The sequence below is a fragment of the Tachysurus vachellii genome, chromosome 5, assembly GCF_030014155.1.
Source record: "Tachysurus vachellii isolate PV-2020 chromosome 5, HZAU_Pvac_v1, whole genome shotgun sequence".
Lineage (NCBI taxonomy): Eukaryota > Metazoa > Chordata > Actinopteri > Siluriformes > Bagridae > Tachysurus > Tachysurus vachellii.
Window position 1 is genome coordinate 4,274,848 of NC_083464.1, and position 13,642 is coordinate 4,288,489.

General features: G+C 39.0%; 1 protein-coding gene across 1 annotated transcript in view; it reads right to left on the reverse strand.

Moving 5' to 3' along the window:
• The window catches only part of trpc1 (transient receptor potential cation channel, subfamily C, member 1), a 30,749-nt gene that overhangs the window by 15,359 nt on the left and 1,748 nt on the right, over positions 1-13,642 (reverse strand). The window contains exons 2-9 of the mRNA XM_060869546.1: positions 12,971-13,125; positions 9,739-9,840; positions 7,822-8,024; positions 7,284-7,415; positions 6,145-6,340; positions 4,956-5,292; positions 3,015-3,154; positions 1,932-2,078 (exon numbers count right to left, since the gene is read on the reverse strand). Coding sequence (XP_060725529.1) covers positions 1,932-2,078; positions 3,015-3,154; positions 4,956-5,292; positions 6,145-6,340; positions 7,284-7,415; positions 7,822-8,024; positions 9,739-9,840; positions 12,971-13,125 — 1,412 coding nt within the window. The remainder of the gene's footprint in view (positions 1-1,931; positions 2,079-3,014; positions 3,155-4,955; positions 5,293-6,144; positions 6,341-7,283; positions 7,416-7,821; positions 8,025-9,738; positions 9,841-12,970; positions 13,126-13,642) is intronic.

A 13,642-nucleotide genomic window follows, 5' to 3' on the forward strand; every position in this document is an offset into this window, starting at 1 on the left:
AACAGGTTAAGCCCCGCCTCCTCTCTAAGATAAAAGCTGTTGTATTTTCCTTGTTCAGAGTTGCTCTGTGATTGGTCATGAATCACTCTTAAGATAAGATTCATAGTTAGAAATTTTTAAGCTTAATTAGATCATTCTTAGAGTATTTATGAATAACTTCACACATACTGCATGCTAAAGTCCATAAAATGGTGGACGCAGCAAGACTAATTTAGGCTGAGCATCAAATGTGACCACAATTGCCTCTCTTAGGGCCTTTTTACATCTGGTCACTTCATGTGTTTTCTCTGATCCGATAGCTATCTGATTTGTTAAATCTGTTCCATTTACATTAGGCCACATATCGATATCGAACCGATCTTTCTACTCCCGCCCAAAATGCAAATATAGTTTACCTCGTTTCCAGGGTAATTGAAATTGAACACGCTTTGGTGTGTGCGGTTTTCAGAATGTGATCAAAAAGAAGATGAAAAAACTCGTTATGATGGTTATGCTACAAAAAACAACATTTACATTTATTTGTTTCTGGCACGATGCACGACTCGTGAGTCACTTGCGAGTGACGTACTTCCGTTTTGGAGGAGTATAGCGCTGACGTATGTGGCTTGAACAACCACATTCATTTACACCTGTCCAGTTTCATCTGAAACACGTCCCAGACCACCTCCTGAAGGGGTTTGAACCATCGGATTTATATCCGTCTTGAAAACGTTTCGGAGGGCATTTAGACCTGGTCTTTTTACCATCGGATAGCTATCGGATCACAGAAAACGCATGAAGTGACCAGGTGTAAAAAACCCCTTACATACAGTTCTCTCAAATGAAGTCTATTAGCAAAGACCTGTTTGGTGTCAGAAATTTGTTTTTGAGGGAATTTGGCCATAATTCTAACCACCTAACCACCAAATTGACCAAAGTTGTTATTAACAAATGATATCATGAAGCATTATACTGTTAAGGGAAAATCATTTTACAAATCATTTGTTAGCCACATTAGCCTTGTAGCTTTAGTGCAAAATTCAAGTAATAAACAGACAAATTAGCTGATCAAATATACATGTGAATATAATTTCCTAGATTTTATTTGTACTGAATATTCTCTCTCTCTCTCTCTCTCTCTCTCTCTCTCTCTCTCTCTAAATCTACAGGAAATTGGTAAGTTGGTATTATTTTTTATAGAGAAGGATTTGAGGTTAAATGAGTCTGATGGCTACAACAAAACCTTTAAACAGTGGAATTAAACCACAAATACTTTTATTGTATTTCTCCTGTGTTGAAGGTTAAATATAATGAATAAAACATTTTCATTTCTGTCTCATCTTAATATCCTGATTTCTCACAAACTCTCATGAATTCTGACACAGCTGGATGTAAATACGAGTAAATTCTTTATTAGTAATAAATATTTGTATATTTTTCTTTCTATAGTCAGTGCAATAAAGAAAACCTGATTAAGAACCGGATAAGAAGAGAAAAACGTTAAAAAGAACGGAGAAAAAATTATTTTACTCAGAATTTAATGGAAGAAAAAGTCAAACCCTGACAAAAAGAGCTTATGAAACTAAAACAACGCTTAAATGCAGAAAAAATAATGACTGAAAATCAAAAACAGGTGCCTGCATAGACAAACACACCAATGACGGACAGGGGGCGGAGTCAGGACCGGAAAGCAAAATAAGTTTGTCAAAATAAAAGTACAGATCAAAATGTCAAAACAAATAAGAGCAGTCATTCATTCTTGTGTCATTAATTGTTGTCTGATTTGTAAATTCAACATATTGTTGCAATCACAAGTACGCAGTGGACAGAGATGAGTTTAGACGATTTCTTAGCGTGTCGGTGATGAGCTGTATATAAACACACCTGGTAGAGGTTATCTGCACACAAAGCCGTGTGTGTACTTGTGATTAAACAGTGCTTCTGGTGTTTACCTGTAGAGGGCCGAGGATGGAGCTGGTGGTGTACATGAAGAAGAGACGCAGGTAGCTCAAGACGTTAGCAAAGGCGAAAAGTCCCTCGGCCACCAGGATGGGATGAGATGCGTCCCAAAATTTCCGGTCAGTATGCCCGTTTTTGAACTGAATCAACAAACAAACACATATACACAACATCTATACATATAAAACATACAACTATATGATAATAGAATAGAATATGGTTATAATAGAAGCCTTATTTTTCCATATCTTTACTTTGGAGATTGGGATCAGAGTACACGGTCAGCCATGATACAGTCCCCCGGGACAGAAAGAGTTAAGGGTCTTGCTCAAGGGCCCAAAAGTGACAGCTTGGCAGTGCTGGGGCTTGAACATTCACCCTCTAAGCAACAAACCAGAGCCTTAACCACTTGAGCCACCACTGCAAATTTGGTGTAGCATGTATCCAAGGTACATATGATAGTGCCATCGAAGTGGTTCTAACATTATCGTTTCTATAGCAACAGCTTATACGGGGAAGGACTTTTATAACAAATAAACACAATGAGTAAGCTGATTTTTAAGAAGTCTGATAATGTAAGGTTTTCTTTGGAATTTTCCTCCTGTTTGGTTATGTCTGTCTTCATCATTGGATGTCTTCCTCATGTCTCACTCCACAGTGGTGTTAATATGAAGCTCATATGAAAGTAGAAACTCAGGACTTTTGTAGAATTTGTTTCTGCTTTTAACTAACTTGTTAGGGGCAATGTTTTTGTACAAATTATAGCAAAATGCTATTTATAAATGCTGAACACAGATGTTTGTATCTTCAGAGTAAATGTTGATATCAAACCCGTTTCTGCTCTCTGAGAAGCTCCGAGTGTTTGTTCATCTAAAAAGCAGCTCAGATTTCTCTTCAACACTAAAATTCAGTGTAAGATCATCAACAGAGGGACAAACACACGTCTAAAACACACTGAAAGAACAACAGAGTCCTGATTTATTTTAGATCAGACTCACAGACACCTCATTTGTCACTTTCTGTTCTGCTGACACAAAGAATCATCGGTTTACTGGTATAAAGGGTTAATATCTAACCTTGCTGTGAGCCACTATTTTAAGTGCGAAGGTGGCGAGGTACAGAGAGTTCATAACAAAACTCAGATGGTTCCTCGATTCCTCCAGGAAATCCTCCAAGCCCTCGTACCACAGCCGCTTTACATCTGACCACACCATCCCTGAGAGAGAGAGAGAGAGAGAGAGAGAGAGAGAGAGAGAGAGAGAGAGAGAGAGAGAGAAGAAGACAGAAAGGGGGAAAAAGAAAGAGAGAGAGAGAGAGAGAGAGAGAGAGAGAGAGACAGAGGGAAAGAGAGGGAGAGGGAAAGAGAGAGAGATAGAAAGGGAGAGAGATAGAGAAGGAAAGAAGAAGATAGTAAGGGAGAGAGAGAGAGAAGGGCACAGCTCATACACAGCTCATACACAGCTCATACACAGCTCTGTGGATTATGATGAGACATTCCTGACATTCCTTTGCAGACTTTTGTCCCAGTAACACTGAGGGAGTAAAGATAAGGATGAACACTGATCCTCACTCAGTTCAATAAATTCTGTTTAGAGTGTTTAGACTTCAGGCTGACATTCGGTTTAATGCCCTGGATCACACCAGCATGTACCTAAATGCCCCCAACACAGTGATAAATCATCATAAAAGCTTAAGCTAGGAAAGAAGCCAAAAGGCTTTCGAGTGTGTATAAATATTCTGATATGCTCATATATCCTTTACAGGCTGACCACCTTCTTTATTAAAGCAGAGATCTGTGATTGCCAGAGCCCTCTGCTGGACAAGAGGAAAGGTACAACTGAAATAAAAATGTGATGATGTAATATTAATAAGGTGATATATAAAAATGTCACAATACACATTTCTGACACAATATCAGACTGTAGACATATTTATTAATAAACATTTAAAATAATAATTATTATAATAAAAACAATAAATAATTCATTATTTTTATTATATCATTGTATTTTATTGTATATTATATATGTAGCTTGAAATACTTTTATTTACAATTTTTTTTAATCATCATTAGCAATTTTATTAGCAATTAGCAATTAGCAATCATTAGCAATTAGCATTTCCAGTTCCAATTTTGCAATTATTCAAAAAAAATTCAATAAAACGATATCATTGTACCGTGACCTGATGTGATGAATTGTGTCTTATAAAAAGTCTCTTTGTGTGCATTTGGGAAACGATTCTGAAATGCAATCTGGCATTACATCTTCTGGAGAGCTAAATGAGATTAACACTATTCTCACACACACACACAAACACACACACACACACACACACACACACACACACACACACACACAAACTTTCCATCCCATACAATACAAGCTTCTCTGTATGAGCTCTAAATACATCACAATAAGCACAAGACAATAAGCACAGTGAAGCCACCCACCCACACACACATACACACACACACACACGCACACACACAGAATAATGCAATGATCTTCCACCATCTAGCGGATCTTTTCCTCTCTTTTATCTGAAGGACAGTTACAGACCTGACAGACTAACCTGCAGTTTCATGTCTCATAACAATTGAACATTTGAATAAAAAGAACATATAAAGTGCCCTAGAACCTTTTTGCCCGTGTCTTTAGTGCCCCACCACCAGGGGTGTCTTGCTCTACAGGAGCTGCTTAAACGTTCTTTAGTGTGTTTCTGGATGTCTTCCATCAGAACCTGGGCTTCTCAGATGCTTTTCTGCTCAGCATGCTTGTAAAGATTGTTAGCATTTTAGACTTCCTGTTAGCTCAAACAGTTCTCCTCTGATCTTTCCTCTGGTAAGTCACTGAGATTGCACATTTTTCCCACATTCTGGTGTTTGACATGAAGTTCTCGTCTTGTGTCTGCATGATGTTACGCATTATACTGCTGCCACCATTGGTGTTCCTAATAAATTTGAATTTTTTCATAGCTAATATTGTTAGTCTGAAAACCCCAGACACATCGCTCACCTATGATCCAGAGGATAAGCAGGTAATCAATCATCTCCAGCGCCGGGCCCATGGTGTTCTTTTTGTCCTCATTGTAGACCAGCGAGTAGAGGTTGAGCAGGAGGAGGAAGGTGAGGTACGAAGCACTGTGGATGATGAACTTTACGAAGGGCGTGTGGATGATGTGGCCGACGCGTGAGCGTGGGCCGAGCAGGTAGCACACGGAGAGCAGAGGCCACAGAAGTGCCACGCTCAGCACCGTCAGCAGCTTCAGCCCCGTGTGCTTACGACGGTAACTCGCCATCTCACCAAACCACACCGTGTTCAGGAACTGCTGACAGTTAGACTGAGCCACAAACTGAACAAAATAACACACACAAACACTTTTCAGAACGGAGATCAATCTGAAGTTTATTCAGCCATAATTTAACTTTTATTAAGACACACAAGAGAACATTGATCCAGGCCAGAACTTTAAAGAAATTGATCCCAATAAATATTAATAAACTTTGTTTTAAAATACATCTTCCCAATGGAGTGAACATAAAACATGGAGAGACATTTCTCTCAAAGGTCTATGATTTATATTTATTAAGAATCTATTTACTTAATAAAATATTATGTTTTTAGCTTTTCCTTTTATAGACTTTTAATGCTATTCCAGTCCTGTAAAAAGATTCCATATTATAGTTAAAGATGCAGTTTGTAATGTTTAAAAATAATAAAATTAAAGGTGCAGGTTGTAATGTTTGAAAATAAAAAAATAAATAGACAAAATAAATTATTAAAAATTACCACAAGAATAATGAAAATAAATGTTAATTTCCTTTTTGATTTCAAATGTTTATCTGTCTGTAATATCATCTGTAATATTGTCTTTTGTAATACTGCTCATTTCAGGTGTTTTTCTGGGCTTGAAATAAGCTCTGCCCCAGTCAGATCTACACAATGTCCATTTAAAGACAGCATTGGATGTGGGGTCAGTTGGGTGCAAGATGAAGTCAAGTAGTGTTTCGACTGTAATTCCACTCACAGGCAGCCGAAGACTTTAAAAATGCTAACTGCTCCTTTAAAGACGTTGGTCATGCCAACGACAACGTGAACTACCATTGATATAAGCAAGAAGATATGCTAAGACTGGACATAAACGGTAGTTAGCATTATCATTGTTAGCCTTTTGACTATCTCCTGGTCACGTGAGCTTCCTTACCTCTTTCTGGTTGTATTTGATGGCGAGTTTGAGTCGGCTGAGGTTCATGCGCTCCTCCAGCAGTCCTCTCTTATTCTTGTGATCCTCGTTGCTCGTGTGGTTCAGGATGACTTCAAGCTCACGAGAGTTTCGTGCCTGTGCTAACAAATCCTTGGCAAACATCTTGCACTGCTTGGCTAGTTCTTCATAATCTGTCCTGTGACCCGAGCAAAAAGAAAAAGAAAAGTTCTAGATTCAATTAAATCGTTTTGTTGCTGGTTTGACTTGCTAGTTAAGTCTTGCTAGTTACCTGCTTGTAACTAGCATGTGTGCCGGACTGTTGGGAATCAATTAAGAAAGTTTTTTTTTTATTCCTGCCACATGGACACCAGCTGGCGGCCGACTCTTTTGGTGCTCAGGCTAAAATTGACTATGACAGGTCGTTTAAGATGAATAACGCTGCTTTTCACGGCCAAAGAATCTAGCCCATCCATTATTTATCACCGTTAATGGGAACCAGCCTGGAATTATCGCAGACTATAAAAATTCAAACATCTGATTTATTCTGTCCTTTGACAACATAGAGAATCTGACCTGGTCTCAGCGGTGGACTGATACAGTATAAAGACAAGATATCATGAGTGTTAGTACTGATTCCATATATAACTGCAACCATTAGTTGCAACTTTTATCTCTTTTTTGTCTCTATTGCTCTCGCTCTTTTACTTTCTCTCTCTCTCTCTCTTTCGTTTTCTCTCTCTCTTTCTCTCTCGCTCTTTCGCTTTCTCTTTTCCCTTTTTCTATTTTTCATTTTCTCTCTCTTTCTCTCTTGCTCTTTTACTTTCTCTCTCTCTCTCTCTCTTTCGCTTTCTCTCTCCCTTTCTCTCTCTCTCTTTCGCTCGCTCTCTCTTTCTCTCTCTCTCAAACTCTCTCTCCCCTTTTCTCTCACTAAATCTCTCTCTCTCTCTTGCTCTCTCTCTCTCTCTTTCTCTCTCGCTCTTTCGCTTTCGCTTTCTCTCTCTCTCTCTCCCTTTCTCTCTCTCTCTTTCGCTCTCTCTCTCTTTCTCTCTCTCTCCTTTTCTCTCTCTCCATCTCTCTCTCTCTCTCTCTCTCTCTCTCTCTCTCTCTCTCTCTCTCTCTCTCTCTTTCTCTCTCTGTACCTGAACTCCACCTCCACCAGGCTGAGCTCCTTGAGGTCAGCGCTGAGCTCAAACGCTCTCAGAATCGGATCCTCCTCTGTCAGCATGATGAGCGACGGACTCGCTAGGCATCGATAGATGTCCAGACGAAACCTGCATTAGACAAAACAGAGAGAAAGAAACACAGGAATATTATACTTTTACACTCAGAGATCAATCTCACTCTTCTGTTCATTAAAGATGTTTCACAATGATGATTACTGATTAGCTTGTAACGAGATCTACAAGGGAACGAACTGGGACAAAACAGAGAGATAGAGAAATACCAGGAGGAGCATCACATCAAATATGTTTTGAACTCATCTTAGACCATGGCCAGGTTTAATCCCTCATATTGAATTATTTACTTGTTGTTTAGAACTTAACTTCAGGTCGAAACAAGCCGTTTAATCAGAAATGGAAAAGTTTCAAATAAAATTTTCAAACATTTTAGCCGTGAATCAGTGGGACAGGACACATAAGAGCACGAAGATTAATAATGAGAAGAGACGCTTTGTGCCTGGAGTGACGCAGGCTGTCCTTCTTGTTCTTGGCGTTGCAGAGAGTACACTCGCAGCCCACGGCATGAGGTCTGGGCAGTGAGATATCCTGCTTCAGGAGCATGGTCAGGATCTCGTAGTTGTTCCGGTGAGCAGCCAGGATGACGGGTGCCACGTCCATGGTGGTGGAATATTCCGGGTTTTGGATCCGCTGCATCAGTTTCTATAAAACAACAAGTGATTTCAGTTCATCAAGCAGATCAACATCTATAAGTTTAATCCTTTCAAATATGTTTCAAACAAAAAACATCAGACAGGTGTCCTTGCTTTGTCGCTTTGTTATATAATTTGATGGTTCCTTATCAATCGTACAAACATTCAACCACTCGATAACAACATAAAAATACCAAACATCAGAATTTTTCTTTTCTGCCACCAATAAAAATCCTTGAGTATCAGCAATTTTTGGACCAACAGATACTTTCCTTTAAAAACTACTAAGCTTTTTTTCATTTCACGATTAAACTACCTAGGGGCACGGTGGCTTAGTGGTTATCACATTCGCCTCACACCTCCAGGGTTGGGAGTTCGATTCCCGCCTCCGCCTTGTGTGTGTGGAGTTTGCATGTTCTCCCTGTGCCTCGGTCCGAAGACATGCACGGTAGGTTGATTGGCATCTCTGGAAAAATTGTCCGTAGTGTGTGACTGCGTGAGTGAATGAGAGTGTATGTGTGTGTGTGTGTGCCCTGTGATGGGTTGGCACTCCGTCCAGAGTGTATCCTGCCTTGATGCCCGATGACGCCTGAGATAGGCATAGAAGATGAGTGAATGAATGAATGAAACTACCTTTCATTGTAAACACAATAACTATGCTGATGTATAAATATAAGATAAACCTAACAAGAAAAACAATGGTCTCTTTATAAGTAAACATTTCTCTTTACCAAATCCAGTTCAGTTCTTTGCCACTTGTTACAGAATCTGGTATTTAATTAATGCTACATCAGTGATTAAGGTTTTGCGTCATTGACCAGAAAGTTACTTCACTGCCCTGCTGCTTGATCCTGGATAAACACAAGTCAATACAGGTTTCGGATGCCATTGTGTCCTTCAGTGTAGTCCTCTGATTTATTAGCTGTTTGTATCCTTGAAATTAATTTAATAATACTGTATTCAAGTCATTACGGTAATTTACAGCCTGTTTCCTCTGATAGCACTGAACATGAACTATCACACATGCAGCTGCTGAGATGGAAAAGCACTTAGGAACGGCCGAGGCAGTTTTCATCATCCCAACAGTGTTTATTAATGGAACTTAAAGCTATTTGCTAATGGCTGAGGAATGTCACGAAACCGATGCTCTCTAAAGCACTCAATTAAAGACTGCTGATTAAAGTGCTATAAGAGAGAGGATTTCTACAATTGCCGTGATAGCAAAAGAGATTTAAAGTGCATATTACACACACATTAATAGATAACGGTGTAGGCACAACAATTGCTTATAATTATTATAACAATAAAATCATACATATAAAATATATACGTAATAAAACACTACATAAGGTAATACACAAATATATATGTCTAGCTTTTAAACATACTGCACATCTAAATCATGGTTATATTTATTAATAAACATATCTACATTAAAATATCAAATTCATAATAACGGATTGTTATGGCAGAACTGTAATAAGAAATGATATTGTAAAATCATACAATAAATATAAAATAATCCTCAAGCATTATATTTCAGTAATTTTAATAACAGATTGTAACAGATAAATAAATAAATAAATAGCTATAAAGATAGATAAGTAAGTAAGAAAATAAATAAATACACTGTCAGATTACATCCTTAATAAACTTTTAGTATGTTATAAAGTTAGAGAACTGCAAAGAAAGAAAAGAGAAGGGAAATAAAAAGAGCGACTAACAGCAATGGAAGGTTTGGAGGATCGTCTTGGCCGGTGGTTGAGTAGAATATCAACAGCTCCCACTACCTCAGAGTCAATGGCCACCAAAAGAGCATCTGTCGTCTGTAAACACACAAATTTCACGACCCACAGTCAATATCATAGGACTGTATATAAAAACAAGAATGTGGAATAAATAAAAGAAGTTTTAAACTGCTTATTTGGTTGTCAGTACAGTTCTGCGCCTTGCAGTTGTGGGCGGAGCAACTGCCTTATACCATAACAACAATATACAAGCCCATAAGTTGTATTTATGACACTCATTTAGAATTACCAATTTTTTTGTAAAAATAAACAAACAAACAAAAAAAAAAGTAAGAAATGAACAAAACAAATAATGCTCACAGGAGATGCTACTCGCGCCACTCGACTAACGCCACGTGATTGCTGCACTGTGCTGCGACTGTGGCTCGTGCTAAATGGAACAAATGCACGTCAACTTATAACTGTAGGTCCGTTGTCCGACTGAAATAAATTTATTCTAGAGATGTCTTTTTCACACTAGACTTCAAGGGCTGGAAAAAATTGCCTTGCGGGTCGCCAACTAAATAGCCCAGCCATACAGTGATGAAGACGTAACTATACTCAAACCCTTCAGCTGCAGGGTTTTACAATTACGGCATTGGGCAAATGTCTTTGTTCAGAGTGACCTGGATAATAAGCCATTTTATACAACTAATCTTTAAGGTCCTTGGTCAGGGGCCCAGCAGTGGCAGCTTGATTCAAACTCACAACCTGCCAATCGGTAGTTAATACCTTAACCACTAGACTACCAAATCCCCAAAGATTATTTATTTTTTATCTAGTTGCTAAACCCATTTTCTGTAAATTTGCAGCAATTGGCAGACACCACCACCATCCAGAGAGACTTCCATTTTATACATGACAATTGAGGGTTAAGGACCTTGCTCAGGAGACCAGCAAAGGCAGTTTGGTGGACCTTGGGTTCAAACTCACAACCTTCTGATTAGTAGTCCAACACCATAACCACTAGGCTAACACATCCTAGAGCTGAATCTGCTTGAATGTTACACCGCTCCAAGCACCTTCTCTACTTACACTGTTTATCACTAAAGTTAAAACAAACCAGCTAGTTATTATTCTCAACATGCTACATTTACTAAAGCTGCAGAATAAGGATTTTTTTTTATTGTTGGCCAACTCACATAACAAACATACTAATTAGATGTTAAAAAATATGGATCTAATTGGATCTAACTCTACATCTGGATTTCTAAAGCTGCCCTGTGAAGACGTCTACTGTTATACGTGCAACACTAATAACATTAAATTCGACTGAACCGATGCGAATCACAACCTGACGTCAGTTACATAAGAGAACCAAAACAAGCTACAAGACCACAGGCTTTCATTTCTCTTCTGTATCAGGATTTCACCATAAGAAGGAAGTAATTCATGACTGTTGATGAATATCGCTCTCTGAAGCAATGTAATACATTAATGTTCCTAAAACTAATAGCAATGACTGTCTCTGGTCTGTATAATCACTGCATCTCATCTGGGGGAAGTCGTGGCCTAATGGTTAGAGAGTTTGTCTCCTAACCCTAAGGTTGTGGGTTCAAGTCTCGGGCTGGCAAGTGAGGTGCCCTTGAGCAAGGCACCGAAATGCTCCCCGGGCACCGCAGCATAAATGCTGCCCACTGCTCCGGGTGTGTGTTCACGGTGTGTGTGTTCACTGCTGTGTGTGTGCACTTTGGATGGGTTAAACGCAGATAACAAATTCTGAGTATGGGTCACCGTACTTAGCCGTATGTCACGTCAATCCTTGTAGGATATTTTGATGGGAAACACTTCTGGAGTATTTGCTCCCAGTTGGAGATTAGTGGACTACAAATGACTCATGATACACCTTACTCCTTACCTATGCAACAAATTCTGCAGAAATGTAATGAGCTGTATAAAAAAAGTAAGAATCAACGTTTGTGTCTTTCTGAAATATTTTATATAATGCCCCTTTTCCACCAAAAAGAACCGGGTGCTGGTTCAGAGCTAGCACTGGTGCTGGTTCAAAGTTGGTTCCACTGGTAAACCTTCTAAGAACCGGTTTGCCTTTTCACCGGCTAAAGAGCCATCACAGAGCCGAGTGTGACGTCACTGTATACGTGTCACGTGTCCCAGCAACTTTAGCGCAGCAGCGGCAGACACAAACACATCAACAATGGCGGATGTTGCTTTATTGTTACTGCTCATGGCTTTGTGAACCTACATTAACACCCAAACGTGGCGAATCCAACGTGTACGTGCAGCTCCATGTAATTTGTATAAACGGAGGTTGTAATCGAGAAAGTACATAATGTTATTTTTACATAACGTAACACAGAAAAAAGTTAGCCTTAGCATGTAGCTACTTACTATAATGTGTGCTTAAAGTAAAAAAGTATTAAACATTAGTATACTTAAGCTACATTATTAAATGCGCTAACAGTAGCCCCGCCCACAGCCCCGCCCACAGCCCCTGACACAAGCGGTTCTTAAGTCTAGACCAGCAACGTTTTGGTGCTACTTAAGAACCACTTTTCCTGGTCCAGAGCCGGTGCTTTGGCTGTCGAAAAAGAAAGAACTGGTTCTAAATTAGGCTCCGAACCAGCACTCAAACTGCCTCAGTGGAAAAGGGGCATAAATGTTCTCAAAAACCTAATATTTGTCTTTACTTATCAGATAAAGCCTGGAGAATTAAAGGGTAATGTCAAACCTTCTTTATTTTCCAAGAACAACTTGTCACAAAGGGCTTTATTTTAAAATGTATAATATTTGATTATGTACATTTTATAAATGGAAGGAATTTGTGTTAAATCTGTAATGAACTCAGAAATGACTCTGACCTGTTAGTTCCTCAGGAGCTCTCGGTTGCTTAATTCCACTCAACTACAAACTGTTGTAGAAAGGACATTATTTACATTTACATTATTTCCTGTCCAGAGTCACCCAAATGAGGATGAGGTTCCCTTCTTGAGAGTCTATTTCCACTTAAGAGAGTCTGATTCCTTCCTCATATCATCTCAAACAACAGATTTCTAACAAAATACTAAGTACTAATGTTGGTTATAATTTTTTCTCCTCAGAAAGACATTCGCCTTTTGTTCTGTTCACAAACCCTCAGAGTCACACTCACTTTAAATGCACGCATTTCACGAAATAATCCACAGCTATATTAAAACAAACATGAATTTACATGCCAGCCGTGATCCAGGAGCAGCTGCAGAATGTCCAGGTTCTCGTTCTCGATAGCGATGGTGACGGCGTCCTTCCCAAGCACGTCCACACAGTTGATATTCAGCTCGCCATGGCATTTTTCCTCTAGCAGCTTCTTCACCATGTAGTAATCACCTTTATCACACACACACACACACACACACACACACCAATAGTCCTCTGATTGAACTTCTTACTGAGTCATGCAAACAAACGTATCATATGTATATTAGAAGTAGTCATAAAAAATGACATGCAGGAGTCCAGATCCTGTGTTAGCATAAACACGGCGGACATTTTCTTTCCTGAGCCAGATTTAACTTTCCTTTATATGGTAAGGAAGACATCTGACTCTCATCTGCACAATGTAAGATCAAGCAAGAAGCACAATCAACATGGGATGGTGGTTTTATCTGCATTTAGCATGGTTCTGACATGATTACCGAATTTGATCTGGATTTCATGATGAATACATGAAACATGACATCATTGGCTAAAAAGATGACTGCACCAACATGATGATTCTGATGCTATGTTCTTCTGCAAAACTTGCCATTAACACTCTTTATTTCCGACCAGGGATTCGAATTAAAAAAATAATTCCTATTCTAGTTAGACTCTGAACAACAACAATGACTATCCCAGAACAGCA